The 16075-nt window shown below is 40.6% G+C and overlaps 1 protein-coding gene across 3 annotated transcripts in view; it reads right to left on the bottom strand.

Moving 5' to 3' along the window:
• The window catches only part of EEF2K (eukaryotic elongation factor 2 kinase), a 162512-nt gene that overhangs the window by 96173 nt on the left and 50264 nt on the right, over nucleotides 1-16075 (bottom strand). For all 3 annotated transcript variants that reach the window (XM_089674796.1, XM_089674798.1, XM_089674797.1), the window contains exon 2: nucleotides 10388-10701. In XM_089674796.1, coding sequence (XP_089530922.1) covers nucleotides 10388-10621 — 234 coding nt within the window. In that variant the 5' untranslated portion in view covers nucleotides 10622-10701. The remainder of the gene's footprint in view (nucleotides 1-10387; nucleotides 10702-16075) is intronic.

Raw genomic sequence — 16075 nt, 5'->3', positions numbered from 1 at the left:
AGCATTTTTCTGCCATTTTCTTTCTGTCTGAGATTCTGGCATTTTTTTTGCCCCTGGAGTACATGGACACTAAAGCTAAAGTTCATTGATTTTATTTCTTTTAAAAGCGAAGTTCATCTTTAACTTAAAAATAGTAAATGAACATATTTTTGCAGGTAATTAATTTTTTGCAGTTTATTATTTTTTCCTACAGGAGCTTGAGAAGTATTACACCAGCAATCCACTAATGCCAGTCTCTTACACAATCTCCCTCCAGCTTTCTGCCCATACCTCTGTAACCCTAGGTTCACAACTAAGCATTTTCGACAGCATTTTTCAGAAACGCAGTACAGTCCATTTAACATGATTTCCTATGGGATATATTCATACCTGTGCGTTTTCACCCAGTGCGCTTTTTGGAAAGGGTCAGGGACTTTTTTGAACGCAGAACGTTGTGTTTTGGGTTCTATAGATTTCAATGGAAACGCTGCAGAAAAGCACGTATTGCGTTTCTGCTGCGTTTTAAATCTGCCTAGCAACAAGAAAAAAATTGCAAAATGCGTCAAAAATGCAACGCAAAAACAGCTCAAATGCAACCTGCATAGATGGGAACCTAGCATAAGGGCTTTCAGTTAGAAAGTTGGAGAAAGTGTGACTGGACTAAGAGCACACTGATCAGTGCGTTCATATTCCATTGAGAACTACAAGTCTGTCTCCCGCAGTGGCAGATGGGGCTTTTAATTTAGTCATTCACAGAAACTGGTGAATCAATGATGCAGCTGTGTGGGAACAGCCACATAAATTTTAAACGTGATAGCGCCTGCAGGAGAGAAAGGCAGGATTCAGGAGGTGAGGGAGATCTGGTAGAACAAGTTACATGCTCAAAAGGTGAACTTGTCCTTTAGATTAGGGGTCTCCAAACTTTCTAAACAGAGGCTAGTTTACGGTTCTTCAGACTTTTGGGGTTCCAGACTGTGGCCATTTGGAGTATAAAGGTCTGATCATCAGTGGGAAAAAGCAGTGCCTCCTCTTTTGGTTTCAGCAGAACTGTGCCCTGTCATTGGTGTCATTGGGAGGAATTGTGCCCCATCACTGGTATAATTGGGCCCAATTGTTGGTGACATTAGGAGGAATTGTGCTCCTTCATTGGGGTCAGTGGAGGGGATTATGCCCCATTGTTTGTATCAGTGGAAGAAAAAGTGCCCCAAGGGCCAAATAAAAGCAAGCAAAGGCCACATCTGGCCCCTGGGCTGCAGTATGGAGACCACTGTTTAAGATCAGTAGGGATAGTACTTACATAAATGAACCGTGCTGGGGGCTCCTGTGTTCCTGGAAATACTCAGTCCTCTGTCCCCCACCTATAAGCCGCTGATCTTGTCACGGGCACTCGTCAAAGGAGCCAACTATTGTCCCACTTTGTGCCCTCCTGCTCTAGTCATAGAAGCTCTACTATCGGGTCCCACAATCAAAAGCACTCCATGAATGTAGGAGATGGACCTTTCATTCTTTCACCTGCCCTGCATTCATAGAGGTCTTTTCACTGCGGGAACAGAAAGTACGGCATCTATGAATGGAGCAGGGGGGTGGAATGAGCAGACACAGTTGCTACTTTTGACAGATGCCTGTGACAGATGCATATTAACCCCCATAGCACTGGAAGATCACAGCTGCAGGGGTATCTGGGGGGGCAGATGAATGAAGATTTCAAGAAATACAAAAGCCACTAGCACACGGGGCACTCTTTATTCATGTAAACTTCAGTTTTAAAATATATTTTGTGATTATACAGCACTATTTAAATATAGGAAGAATCCCCCTGCGCTCCACAGAACCTTTAACTTAAAGTCAGCTGCTATCACCTTTTCCCTATACCTTAGGATATGTGCACATAAAATTTATATATTTTGTGATGAAGCGCTCAACTTATATAGTGTATACAAACCCTTTTTACATTAATAATATTGTGAAAAATTCAAAAGAAGTGCTTAATTCCCTCTTAAATTCTATAAAACTATACAAAATCATTTATAAAATTTATAAATAACTGGTGCAAATTCACACTCCTATTTATGCCCCCTAGTGGTCAAAAAACCGTGAAAATTCTAATACAAATGATAACACTTTATCTGTGCAAAGTGATAAGTGTATCCAATTATATAAACTAAATCAAATAAACAGTCCAAAGACTTGTGATGCCACACTGTGCAAATAATAAGTGTTCAATACACAGTGATTATAACTTCACTCCATGCTGCAAACGTGCTCTTCGTGACACTTTGATGTGACTCCCCTGGATTTAGCCAAAATGCCTCCTCACCTTCCACATTCGACCCTTGCGGGTCACAAAGCCTTAAATATATAATATCTCAGCCAGGTTTTCATGCTCCACTGACTCCACCGACTCAATTAAGATCCCCCTCCAAGCAATGAATTCCTCTCAGATCACTTTCCTCACAATATGGACTCATAAACACAGGACGTATATGTAGAAACAAAGACAAACCTCCATAGTGCAACACTGTTTTAATGCACTTAAAATTTCAAAAACAAATGAACACTCACATGTCATCCAACAGAAAGAAGCAGTTTCCCATGTGCTATGGGTGTACTAAGGTGTACCAAAATGGCATCCGAACCCGGAACCGGAAGTACGTCACCCCTTAACCGGAAATGCGTCGACGCGTTGCGCCACGATGACGTGGCTTGTTCAGGATCTGATCCTGAAGAAGCCACGTGATCGTGGCGCAACGTGTCGACACTTATCACTTTGCACAGATAAAGTGTTATCATTTGTATTAGAATTTTCACGGTTTTTGACCACTAGGGGGCATAAATAGGAGTGTGAATTTGCACCAGTTATTTATAAATGATTTTGTATAGTTTTATAGAATTTAAGAGGGAATTAAGCACTTATTTTGAATTTTTCACGATATTATTGATGTAAAAAGGGTTTTATATACACTATATAAGTTGAGCGCTTCATCACAAAATATTTAAATTTTATATACAGATCTATTGGCCAGAGACTTATTTTTGCAATGTTGACTTACACTGAGCCTACACATGTGATGTTAAATGTCTACGTGCTCTCCAAGCAGTTTTTAGCCATGATAATATCCAAAGGCAATATATAGAAACCATCTGTTTTGTGTTACTGAGGATGGAGTCTCAGCTGAGTGTTTTCATTCATTCTTCTTCAGATAAAAAGGAAAATGTTTTCCTCTTGACTGTACAGGTTGCTGGCATGGATATCTAATATCAGTGAAGCAGCAGATTTCATTTAAAAGACAATATTGTCTTTGTTTTGGGGAAGATCACATGACCAGGCAGCATGCTCCAAGCAATTAGTACGACATGCAATCAACCAATACAACTGGTGTAGATTGAATCAGGAAAAACTCATTGATCCATAGAGACACTTTCATCATAGTTGCTATGCTGCCTGTCCAAAGAAAATGATATGCTTTTCTTTTTGCCTGCATTTACATTTCATAGAAGAGACTCTCATTACAAGATCAACATTCTCTTTGTAATGCAAATGTAAATCAGGATGATTTACTGAATAGATCTGTCGGAGTCTAAGGACCACTATCAAAACAAATATTGAACTTCGATAACTATGTGGTTAACACATGGAGGATTCCATATATGAACCTTCACTATATAAACCAAAATATACAAATTTAAACAACAAAGTGCATGCATGTTCTGTTTATTTTTGCTTGGACTATTAGAAATACTCAAACGTTTGAAAGAATTATGTTCTATTTATACAAGTTATGTTGTCTATCTGCACCAGTGTCACTAGCTGTATATACATTCATATGAAAAAATAAGTACACCCCATGGAAATAGTTGACTTGTTTAACATAGTAGAACAGGCAAACAGATTTTTACTCAAAGAGTGAATGCAAATAAAAGTTATACAACAAATGACATATAATATTGATATGATGTATTCATGTTCTCAATCTAAACTAACAAAAAATACATCTTTTTCATGTGGAAAAACTGGGCATACCCTACTTTAATCACCACTTTAAATTCATAAAAAATAGAATCAGAAGGTCTAGATTAGATGCCAACACTTAGAACCTCCTTAGGGAGTATGTAGGTGGAATCCGTCTTACTGATGTGTGTGGCATCATGCCAAGATCAATAAAGCTCTCTAGGGTCTTCAGAAAAAAAAATTGTGGATGCCTATGAGTTTGTAAATAAAATGATCTACAAACGCAGATTTCAAACGCTAATTTGCTCAGGATCAGCCGACTAGCAAATTCTGCCCAAGAGATGACCGTCCGCTGCTAAAAGAAGTCTCCAAGAAGTTTCATAGTGGAATCGGAGGCTAACTCCTGCAACAGTTGGCATCAAATTGCTTGAATCTACAATCAAAAAGAGATTTCCTGGAAAAGGCCTCCCCTGTCCAAAAGGAACATTAGAGGAAGACCATAGTTTGTAATTAAACATATAGACTTGATCTTCTGGAAGAATGTGCTGATAGCTGATCAAATAGTTCTTTAGCCACAGCAACAGTAAACATCTTCGGCACAACCAAAGATGGCATTTAACCACTTCCTGTCCGGCCCATGTATATAAACAGCTGGACGGGAGCAGTGCAGGAGCGTGGAGCACCGCGATCTGGTGCCCGCTGTGTCCGTAGGACACAGCAAAACACTGATCGCTGTACAGGACCTCTGTGTGAGGTCCTGATCATGACATCACAGATTGGCCAATCAGTGATCACATGAAGAGTAGCAAGCTAGATGTCACTTCTGACATCATTGCTTACTACGTGTGAAATCTGTGAATGATCACAGAGATCACATGGTACAAGGCTATTCACAACAGCCTTGTACCATGTGACAAGCTGTGACCAATCACAGCTGGCACAGTATTTCTCAATGGCTGCAAGAATGCAACAAGACAAATAGGAGAAATTATTGCTTTTACAGCTTTTATGGGTGTAAAAGCAATCAGTGTAAAAAAAAAAATCTTCATCACCCCCCACAAGTAGTACAGTGTCACAATGGTGACACTGTACTGCTAGGGTGACCATATGTTAAAAAAAAAATGTAAAAAAAAAATGTAAAAAATTATAATTTTTGGTTATAAACTAATTTGGGTAATTTGTTCTTTTACTAAAGATAACTGAATACATTTTGGCCAAGATTTATGAAGAAAGATTATTTACAGTCATGGCCGAAATTGTTGGCACCCTTGATATTTTTCCTGAAAATCAAGTATTTCAAACAAAAAAGGTATTGCATTAACACATGTTTTGCTATACACATGTTTATTCCCTTTGTATGTATTGGAACAAATATAAAACAGAGGCAGAAAAGCAAATATGACATAATGTCACACAAAACCCCAAAAATGGGCTGGACAAAAGTATTGGCACCCTTAACTTAATATTTGGTTGCACACCCTTTGGAAAACATAACTGAAATCAGTCGCTTCCTATAACCATCAATAAGCTTCTGACACCTCTCACCCGGAATTTTGGACCACTCTTCCTTTGCAAACAGCTCCAGGTCTCTCTTATTGGAAGGACACCTTTTCCCAACAGCAATTTTAAGATCTCTCCACAGGTGTTCAATGGGATTTAGATCTGGGCTCATTGCTGGCCACTTCAGAACTCTCCAGCGCTTCTTTGCCATCCATTTCTGAGTGCTTTTTGACGTATGTTTGGGGTCATTGTCCTGCTGGAAGACCCAGGATCTTGGACGCAAACCCAGCTTTCTGACACTGGGCCCTACAGTGCGACCCAAAATCCTTTGGTAATCCTCAGATTTCATGATGCCTTGCACACAGTCAAGGCACCCAGTGCCAGAGGCAGCAAAACAACCCCAAAACATCATTGAACCTCCACCATATTTTACCGTAGGTACTGTGTTTTGTTCTTTGTAGGCCTCATTCCGTTTTCGGTAAACAGTAGAATGATGTGCTTTACCGAAAAGCTCTATCTTGGTCTCATCTGTCCACAAGACGTTTTCCCAGAAGGCTTTTGGCTTACTCAAGTACATTTTGGCAAACTGTAGTCTTGCTTTTTTATGTCTCTGTGTCAGCAGTGGGGTCCTCCTGGGTCTCCTGCCATAGCGTTTCATTTCATTTAAATGTCGACGGATAGTTCGCGCTGACACTGATGCTCCCTGAGCCTGCAGGACAGCTTGAATGTCTTTGGAACATGTTTGGGGCTGCTTATCCACCATCCGGACTATTCTGCGTTGCAATCTTTCATCAATTTTCCTCATCCGTCCACGACCAGGGAGATTAGCTACAGTGCCATGGGTTGCAAACTTCTTGATAATGTTGCGCACTGTGGACAAAGGCAAATCTAGTTCTCTGGAGATGGACTTGTAACCTTGAGATTGTTGATATTTTGCCACAATTTTGGTTCTCAGGTCCTCAGACAGTTCTCGTCTCCTCTTTCTGTTGTCCATGCTTAGTGTGGCACAGACAGACACACAATGCAAAGGTTAAGTGAACGTCTCTCCTTTTTATCTGCTTTCAGGTGTGATTTCTATATTGCCCACACCTGTTACTTGCCCCAGGTGAGTTTACAGGAGCATCACATGCTTGTAACATTCTTATTTATCCGCAGTTGTGAAAGGGTGCCAATACTTTTGTCCAGCCCATTTTTGGAGGTTTGTGTGACATTATGTCGAATTTGCTTTCTTTCCTCCCTTTTTTTGTTTTGTCCCAATACACACAAAGGGAATAAACATGTGTATAGCAAAACATGTGTTAATGCAATACGTTTCGTGAGAAATACATGATTTCCTGGAGAAATATCAAGGGTGCCAACAATTTCGGCCATGACTGTATTTGCAAAATTGTATAAGGAAAAAACTTTTTTTTTAATTTTTGGACTTTTTAATTTATATAGCAAAAAAATAATCCCAGTGGTGAATAAATACCACCAAAATAAAGTTTTATCTGTCTCAAACAAATGCTAAAAAATTCATATGGGTACAATGTTGCATGACCGCGCAATTGTCATTCAAAGTGTGATAGCACTGAAAGCTGAAAACTGGCCTGGACAGGAAGGGGGTAAAAGTGTCCGGACTTGAAGTGGTTAAGGAGAATAACCTCAAATGCACTGTGAAGTATGGCGGTAAAAATGATAGGTTTTGGGTGGCTTTGCTGCTTCAGGGACTTGCATTTATAGAGTCAACTCTGCATCATATTAAAGAGTGCTTGATAAGAACGTGAGGCCACAAGTTGAAGATGAACCAGAAATGGATCTTTCAACAGGATAGTGATGAAAAACATGTCAACTTATCTAACAAGGAATAGATCCAAAAAAGTGGGTTACAGGGTGGCCTAGACACAGCCCAATTTGAATCCCATAGAAATGGTGTCGGAGGGGGGGTTGAAATGGGTAGTTCATACAAGTAAACATACAAAAGCTTACAAATCAATGGATTTGGCATGAAGTGACGGTCAGAGACTGGTAGACAGTTATACAAAAGACCTACAAAAGGTCATTTCTGCTGAAACGGGGCAGAAGCGGCTTCAGGGGCCAAGGGTGTACTCACTTTTTCTACACCATCACATCTACCGCTATTGTTGAATAAAGGATTACAAAGGTACCTTTTCCTTGTGTTCTTATTCAAATAGATCACCTTTATCTGTTGGTACTGTTTGACTGTTGATCTAATGTTTGCCTATTCAAATATGAAAAAATCAACAACTTCCATGGGATGTTCTTATGTTTTCACATGACTGTATACAGAGAATATTTGTAGCTAAGGTAGATTGGCTGGTCCCATGTGTACATTGCAAAAGGCAATTCAAGATCTGTGAAGGACATTTGTATAGCAATGAGAGGAGTCTTAAAAAAAAAAAAAAAAAAACATGTGCAATTAGATTTTTGTACTTTTGGAATTCATCTGACCTAGAAAAAAAAAATCTGCATAGGATTAAGGTTTAATGCATGTTCACTTGGCATCTCCTGCTGACACTGCTGCGCAGAGGGCAGCAAACAGATAGTCAAAATATGTGGCTTATGTCAATGGGGAAGTGGCAATTTATTGTTACAGCATTATAGAACATAATCTCGGTTATTGCAGCCTGGGATTTTTATATCAACAATGCGGCTGTAAAGTACCTGGCTGTTTCACATAATTACACGGGTTTTATGCTGAACCTTATGGTCCATGCAAGGTCTAGTTTCTAAATGTGCTTCTCCCCGCACCTTGCTAAAATGCTAAATTAAAAGCTAGAGAATGGTCACTGTTCCCCCAGCTCCCTTAGTGCAAGGGGTGATCTCATCATCCAGCCAATGATATCCCGGGAATAAGGAGTAATCCAACACAGTGCAGAATAGTCTTTTCAGCAAGATTTAGGCTACTAGGTAAGGATGATGTCACCCTCGCCTTGGCACCACAGGTAAAATCCGGGGGAAAGGTAAGTAATCTAACGTTTTTTCCTCCATAGGAGTTTCAGTAGGGGGGGGGGCACACCCAAAAAGTGGATCTTCTCTATTATGTGCGAAGTCCACTTTAACCGCTTTTTGAATACCCTATAGCACAACTAAAGCTACAGCGTGACAGGGCTGTGCAAAATCGTGTATATATTTTGTATTTCCGGGTAGGTGGCGGCTTCAGCTGTCAATCACCGGGTCCTGGCCGAGGAATACTGACAGAGGAGAGGTCTGTATGTAAACAATACAGATCTCTCCCCTGTCCAGCACGGTGCTTTGTATTGCTCCGTATAGCAGAGTCATATAAAACAGTATTCTTACACAGTAAAGCACACACAGACAACACAGTAAAACAGCATACAGTTAACCCATTGATTGCCCCAGATGTTAACCCCTTCCAGCCCAGTGTCATTAGTACAGTGTCAATGCTTTTTATTAGCACTGATCACTGTATTAGTGTCAGTGGCAGTTAGTCAGTTCCCCCCAGTGTTAGAATGCCTGCCGCAGTCCCGCTGCAAGTTGCTGATCGCCACCATTACTAGCATAAAAAAAAAGTAAAAAAGAATTTCAGTATATAAACCATCATTTGTAGACGCTATAACTTTCACGTAAACCAATTAAATTACATGTTTTGGGATTGTTTTTTTAGCAAAGACATGGAGCAGAATACATTTTGGCCTAAATTTATGTCAAAATTTGATTTTTTTCATTTTTTTACTGGATATGTTTTATAGCAAAAAGTCAAAATTATTGTTTTGTTTTTTTTTTCAAAATTGTTGATCTTTTTTTGTTTATAGCGCAAAAAATTAAAAACGAACAGGCGATCAAATACCACCAAAAGAAAGCTCAATTTGTGGGAGAAAAAGGACATAAATCTCATTTGTGCAGCGTTGCACGACCGCGCAATTGTCAGTTAAAGTAACACAGTGCCGTATCGCAAAAAATGGCCTGGTCAGGAAGGGGGGGGGGGGGGTAAAACCTCTGAAGGGCAAGTGGTTAAAGAACAACTAAAGCCAACATTTTTATTTTGTAGTCTCCAACAGAGTGGAGAAGGATTACAACATCTGTCAGGTTTTATTGCTGCCTGTGTTCCCGTTAGAGAGATTCACCCTTCGTATTTGTCACATTTACTGTTATCACCAAGAGTAAAAGTAAAACCCAAATTTGGGTTGTCCCAGGAACAGTAATAGAGGGGAAACTCTTCCAGTGGGGATACTAGTTCTGGTGACAACCTAGGATTTTCCTTACTTTAGATGGATTTCTTCTCACTTTCTGTCTTGGCTATGGGACAGGAAGTGAAGGGAAATCTTCCCAATGTGTCATAAATGGCAAAAAAGCTTGATAGGGGTTATAACCCTCCCTTACATTATCCAAAATGGAGAAAAAAGTTTTGCCTTTAGCTCTACACGCCCGTACATAACTTCCTGCAATCTTTTCTAAACCCATTCCAGTTGTTTTGTATGGTTTTGCATTGTTTTTAATTGCTTTTTGATTCCCTAAATTAAGATCAATCTCTGTTGGATTGTTTGTATATGATTCTTTCATTTCGGAGAGAGAAAGAAAAGAGAAAGAAATTCCTGATCATAAGCCACCATCCCCAAAATTGCAAAATAGGTGAAAAAAAGGAACCATCTATAAGGCTTGGGACTTAAAACAATTTTTTGACAAAATAAAAAGTTTGTACTTTTTATAAAAACTCTTTTGGTATATATTCAAGCCTTCAAAGTCCCAAGCCTTATAGGGGGTTGCTTTTTTCACCTATTTTTCATTTCGGAGAGCAGCATTGTGCGGTGCTACTTGAACATCAACCTGTATAAACAATGCATGTAAAGTGCACACAGAGAAAAACGCAGGATATGCAATACATTTAGAACAATAAAAGAAGTGTGTACAAATGAAAACACCAAATTCATCTGAAGGTGGAAAATCGCTTTTAAACACCCTTCTATCACTGCCACACATTTTAGTATTCTTACATACCCTGAAATTGAAGGAGTTTCTAGGAGATGAACTGGTTCCATACTCGTCTGACTTTGGCAGACTGCCAAAGAAGCGGGTCTTTTTCTTCTTAGCCTCACGGGGTGATGATGAATAGTCATCTGTGATGGGGCAGATGAAGTAATTGTCCTCCTCATCGCTGTCACCCTTACAATCTTTTAAAATGTGGCCATTATCCAGCCCCTCCATCCTAAAGATGAGATCTTCGTCTGCCATTGTGTCAGGGATGTAGGGAATATTCGCTGTATGACTGATCTAGCCAGAGTGCTGTTGTAGATTTGCATTCAGGAAAAGGCCTGCAAGCCAATACACACAAACAATAATCAATATATATTAATACAACCAAGAGGCATGTCACGTCAACACATAATGAAAAAAGCAATTTCAAGCAAATCAATTTGTATCAACTAGAAACCATATTTACAGTTTAGCGCAGATGATGAATGTCTTTTTATTGGTTAACATTGTTATTTAGTTTATGGCAAACCACTAGTCACTAGAATTGTGACATTAAAGACTTCCACAGAGCATAAAAAATAAATAAAAATGAAAAAAATAAATACGTAAATAAATACAAATTACAACATAAATATTCGCATTAATATCAAAGAAATATGTTAAGCTACGTTTAATAGCTCCCTGCAAAAGACAGCGGGGAGAAATTTAAATTCCATCTCCAGTGTACAACCACAGCCATATAAGCCTGAAAGGAGCTCATTTCCTTTGATGCAACTGGAACCTTTTTTGGTTTACTCTGTTTAAAATTACTGTAAAGGCAGATTTTTTTTAATAGCAAGCATGGCAAACGTATCTGCTCTGTGCAATGGTTTTACACAGAGCAGCCCTGATCTTCCTCTTCTCTGGTCCCCCCGATGATGCTCCTCCCTCCTGTCAAGTGACCCCAGAGAAAGCAGCTTGCTATGGGGGCTCCCAAGCCGCTGCTCTCTGTGTCCATTCACACATAACCACCGCTTGGCCCTGCCCCCTGCTCTCTCCTCATTGGCTCACTGGCTGTGATTAACAACAGCAGGAGCCAATGGTTCTGGCTGCTGCCTCAGCTAATTAGGAGGAAGAGACTTGGGACAGCCAAGGCTCTTGTGCACATTTCTGCATCGAGAAGGGGCTAAGGAAGTTATGGGGGGGGGGGGGGCTGGTGCACACAGAAGGTTTCATTCTATGCATGAAGGTAAAAGACCGAGAAACATGGAGGAGATCAGCTATGAGGAAAGGTTAGAGGAAATTAATTTATTCTCTCTTAAAAAGAGGAGATTAAGGCGGGATATGATCAACATGTATAAAGACATCAGTGGTTCATATAGTGAACTCGGTGTAGAGCTATTCACCCTGAGGTCATCACAGAGGACAAAGGGGCACTCTTTACGTCTGGAAGGAAAGAAATTTAATCTCACAGTGAGAGCTGTGAAAATGTAGAACAGACTCCCTCAAGAGTTGGTTCTGGCCAGCTCAGTGGATTGCTTCAAAAAAGGCCTGGATTATTTCTTGGATACACAGAATATAACTGGATACTAACATTTATAGGTAAAGTTGATCCAGGGAATATCCGATTGCCTCTCGGGGGATCAGGAAGGAATTTTTTTCCCAGCAGGAGCAAATTGGACCATGCTTTGCTGGGGTTTTTTGCCTTCCTCTGGATCAACTGTGGGTATAGGATTATAGCTTTTGGTTCTATGTAACGATACCAATGTTGGGTACTAAATTACATTAAGGATACTGATCAATAATTTTCTATCTCTCTATCTGGGGTGAGATAGCCATACCTCGCAATTTCATTTATTAACAGTATAAGGTGAGGAAATCTACAAGTTCCTTGTAAATGGGGAAAAGCCTCCCATGCCCCAGGAGGCCGCAGAAACAGCCACCCTGAACTGTGCAATCATGCATATGCAGTGGGGAGCCATCTGCAATTCATCAGTCACAGCCAGCTTCCAAATCCAAGATGGTGGTGCCAGGGATCTGGCAGCACTGAGAAGAATTGGCTGTGGAAAGACAGCAATGGACTCCGGTAATTGTAGTTGCTGACTTTTAATTTGTAAAATAATGGGTGAAGTTCCTCTTTAAGCACGCCAACATTTATAGGGCTAGTCCCTATGGAATCTATAGGAAAGATTGCCTTTTATTGCGGTTTCCCATGTGAAGTAGTCTGTACTGGTTTTATTTTGCTCTCTGCCTATGGGGAAAAAACTGTGCAATAATAAATCACTAATTTATATCCTGTGTGTGTTCTTCATTTAAACGTGACAGTTCGCTTTCTACCATTCCTAAGGAAATTGTAGATTTACTAACCTTATACACTAAAAAGGAACAACTTTCCATTGAAATAAAGAATAATCAATAATAATAATACAGACGGGATCGGCTGCCATATTAGCCAAGTTACTAATTAAAAAGTGAACTTCAAAGCCGCCAACAAGAAAGTGTAGATAGTAGAGAATGGTGACTAGTACCATTGATTTACCCTGGGAAGTGTTGCATTGTTTACAGACATGTGGATACAATCCAAGTGCTAAAGGATGTTTTTTTTTTGTATAAGTAGGCATGCTTAGATTGTCTGTGTGTGTATGCGTATGTAATGGATGAGTGGAGAAGATCAGAAGGATACCTCCAGTGTCAGCTCTAACAATAACCATCAGTTGAAAATGTCTAACATAGCTGGTTACTTATTCCATCATATATAGTCAGCTGAGAAGCCTCTTGCCTGATCCAGCCAAAACAAGCTTTTGTTTGTGTCCCCACTAGTGTGATTTATACATCACTTTCTGTCCTGAGAGATACTGAGATAAATCTTCTCAATAGGTACAGAGAGGTTAATTAAAAGAGAAGTTTGGGCTTCACATACATACAAACACATATTCTCAATCATGCTGTAACACTAGTGTGATGCTGCAGTTGTCCCACGTTGGCTCTAAGCCTGGCAACTGAGTGATCCCATGACCACTGATTGTTGAGTCCTTGGTCTGTTTAGAGTGGAGAGCAGTGACTGTCAGTCACCATTCTCTGCTCCTCCAGTTCTCACGCCAAAGCCAGCTGTTATTCAGGCAGCTGGGTGGATCCCGGCAATATGGTCAGGATCCTTCCAGAGCCTGGGGAGGCTCTGTGACATCAGCAGACAGATGGCTTTAGCCCACAATCAGCTGACTCTGGTCCAAAGGAGAGCCAAAGTAAACAAAGACAAAAGAAATTTGGCAATTCTGCTCTTTTAAAAACATGACAGAGTCTCCAACCATTTCCCGCTCCATCCAAAATAAAATCTCCACCTCCATGATACCTCCTCCAAATGCCCTGTTACAGCTGATTGATTAGACATTTAGGGCCGGTTCACACCATATAAACGCAGTCCAGATGCATTTCCGCATGCAAATTTCTGACATGTTCTGATTGCGTTTTTGATGCATTTTTGAGGAGTTCAGGTTAATTTTTTCCTCTCTCTTTTTCTTCAGTTTAAATAGGGACATGTGTGTTCCGGTGCCTTTTTGGTAAATTTTGGTGCGTTTTTGATGTGTTTTACTGTGTTCCAGGACAGTTCTGTGCAGAAAAATGAAGCCTGTTCTACTTTTTTTTTTTGCATCCGGAATGCACTGCAACTGCAAGCACTGATGTGAACTATGACATTGACAATCATATAACCTATTTTCTGTGCGATTTGGATGCAGAAAAAAGCAACTGAAACGCATGTAGTATGAACTGGCCCTTAGCCATGCATGTAAAATCCCGAGGTACAACGTCCAGTCTGTTGCCTGCAGCCTGAAAAAATCTAGGCGGAACACCATACAGAGTGGAAAATGCTTTTAGAGCTGTATGCGTTTAGAGGTGTGTGTCTGTAACACAGGTATTCTGCCTTCTGTGCATGCAGTATGTTCTGAACGATCAGGCCCTAAACACGAGTATCACCTAGTACAGCGCTCAGCCACGGCCAGCTGCGGTGTATTTCAGCCTCGCATATATATTGGCAGTTTGCAGGCAGTGGAACTGGGCGCTGCACCTGTGCCTCCTGGGTACATTAAAACACTGAGATTACACGCACCCAGGCAAACCACCTATTGTGCAAAGGGCCATAATCAGCCATAGATTTTACAATTTTCTTTCCTTCCACCACAGCACTGCAGGCAGAACACAATGATCACTGCTGGCAACTACAGCTACCGGCATTGATCGCATGAAAAGAAAAAATCCTAAACTGGTTGTACTGAAGTCGATCAATGGATAAACTTCAATACAACCAGACTGCCTATAGATGGAATGAATCTTAGCTGGTCCCTCCTGAGCCGAGATTTGATCCATCTATGGCCTGCTTTAGGCAGCAGAATCCCGACTTGGTGAGCGTAGGAAACAGTCTGTACACAATGGTGTATGACCAACTTATCAGTGTCAACACAACATACTGTAAAAGCAAACACAGAAACGCCACAGCGGATGCATGCTGGAAAGGTTCTATTCATAGAAGTTCTTCCTTTATAACCCTACAGTTGTATGCATACAGCCTTAACCTTCCTAGCGGTATGATTATTTCAGATTTTTGGTGCTGAAAGCGGTAACATTATTTTGCATGGAAATTTGGCGTTTTATATTGTAAGCCTGTAATATTTAGGAATAACTCACTGAAATCTGTCCGAGCAAGAGTCTAGTAAACATCCCGGGTATGTTAAAATTTGAAACACAAAATCATAAATTATAATTTAATAAATAATCATAAAACGTAATAATATAATAATAATAAATTGAATTCAATAATATAATCAAACCAAAAACACTGAAATTTGAAATATAGCGCCAAGTTCGCACATCACTGATCTTAGTCGCAGAATCGTTTTCAGTGTCTGATGACGAATTTCCCCACGAATCATTATCACTCAATTCTGCAAGTGGTTCTGATTTACTATCGCTGTTCTCTAGCTGATCTAAAACGGCTTTTGACCTAAATGGACGCTTTTTGGACGCCATGGACATTTCTCAGTTTCCAGGCAGAAAGAACAGTAAAAATGCAGGCAGGGCACAGGACAAAGCACTCGGGACAAAATGTATGTGAAATGGTTTGATACAGTAATGTTTTACTATGTGATTTTAGTGTAGTTAGTGAATGTCACTTTTTATTATTTTCAAATTTCCCGCCGTTCTGTCCCCCGTACGTCCCGACGTCGCAGGGGGCGGAACCCAGATGACAGATGCCGGCATCAGCTGGATTACATTGCCGGGGACACTGCAGGAGGGACATCGCGGGAGCGCAGGACAAGGTAGGTGATCGAGGGATACCGGAGCAGCGTCGCATGGTAAGCCCGAGTGTAGCTCGGGGTTACCGCTTGTGGTGCCGAAACTTTACCCCGAGCTACACTCAGGAATACGAGGAGGTTAAAGGTTAACCCCCCCTTTTGTATCATGCTACATCTGTATTTAGGGTGTAACATGGTGCAAAAGGGGCACCCCCCCCAAACCCCACTCTTAGTCCGTTGACCCTCCCACCAGCTCTTCAACTGAAAGCCTGCACTGAGACATGGACAGAGAATTGGAGAAGCCTGGCATTGAACTCACTATCCACTGATCACGGGGCCATGGGTGTTTTTTTTTTTTTTAAGTGGACTTAGCTTTTAACTATTTGCCCTGCAGAGGATTTACCCCCCCCCCCCCCCCCCCGACCAGGTCATTTTTTGCGATACG

This window comes from Staurois parvus, unplaced genomic scaffold (assembly GCF_062004578.1).
Source record: "Staurois parvus isolate SC_StPar_1 unplaced genomic scaffold, SC_StPar_1.0 ptg000152l, whole genome shotgun sequence".
In the NCBI taxonomy this organism is placed as follows: Eukaryota; Metazoa; Chordata; class Amphibia; order Anura; family Ranidae; genus Staurois; species Staurois parvus.
This window is presented reverse-complemented; position numbering and strand designations above follow the sequence as displayed.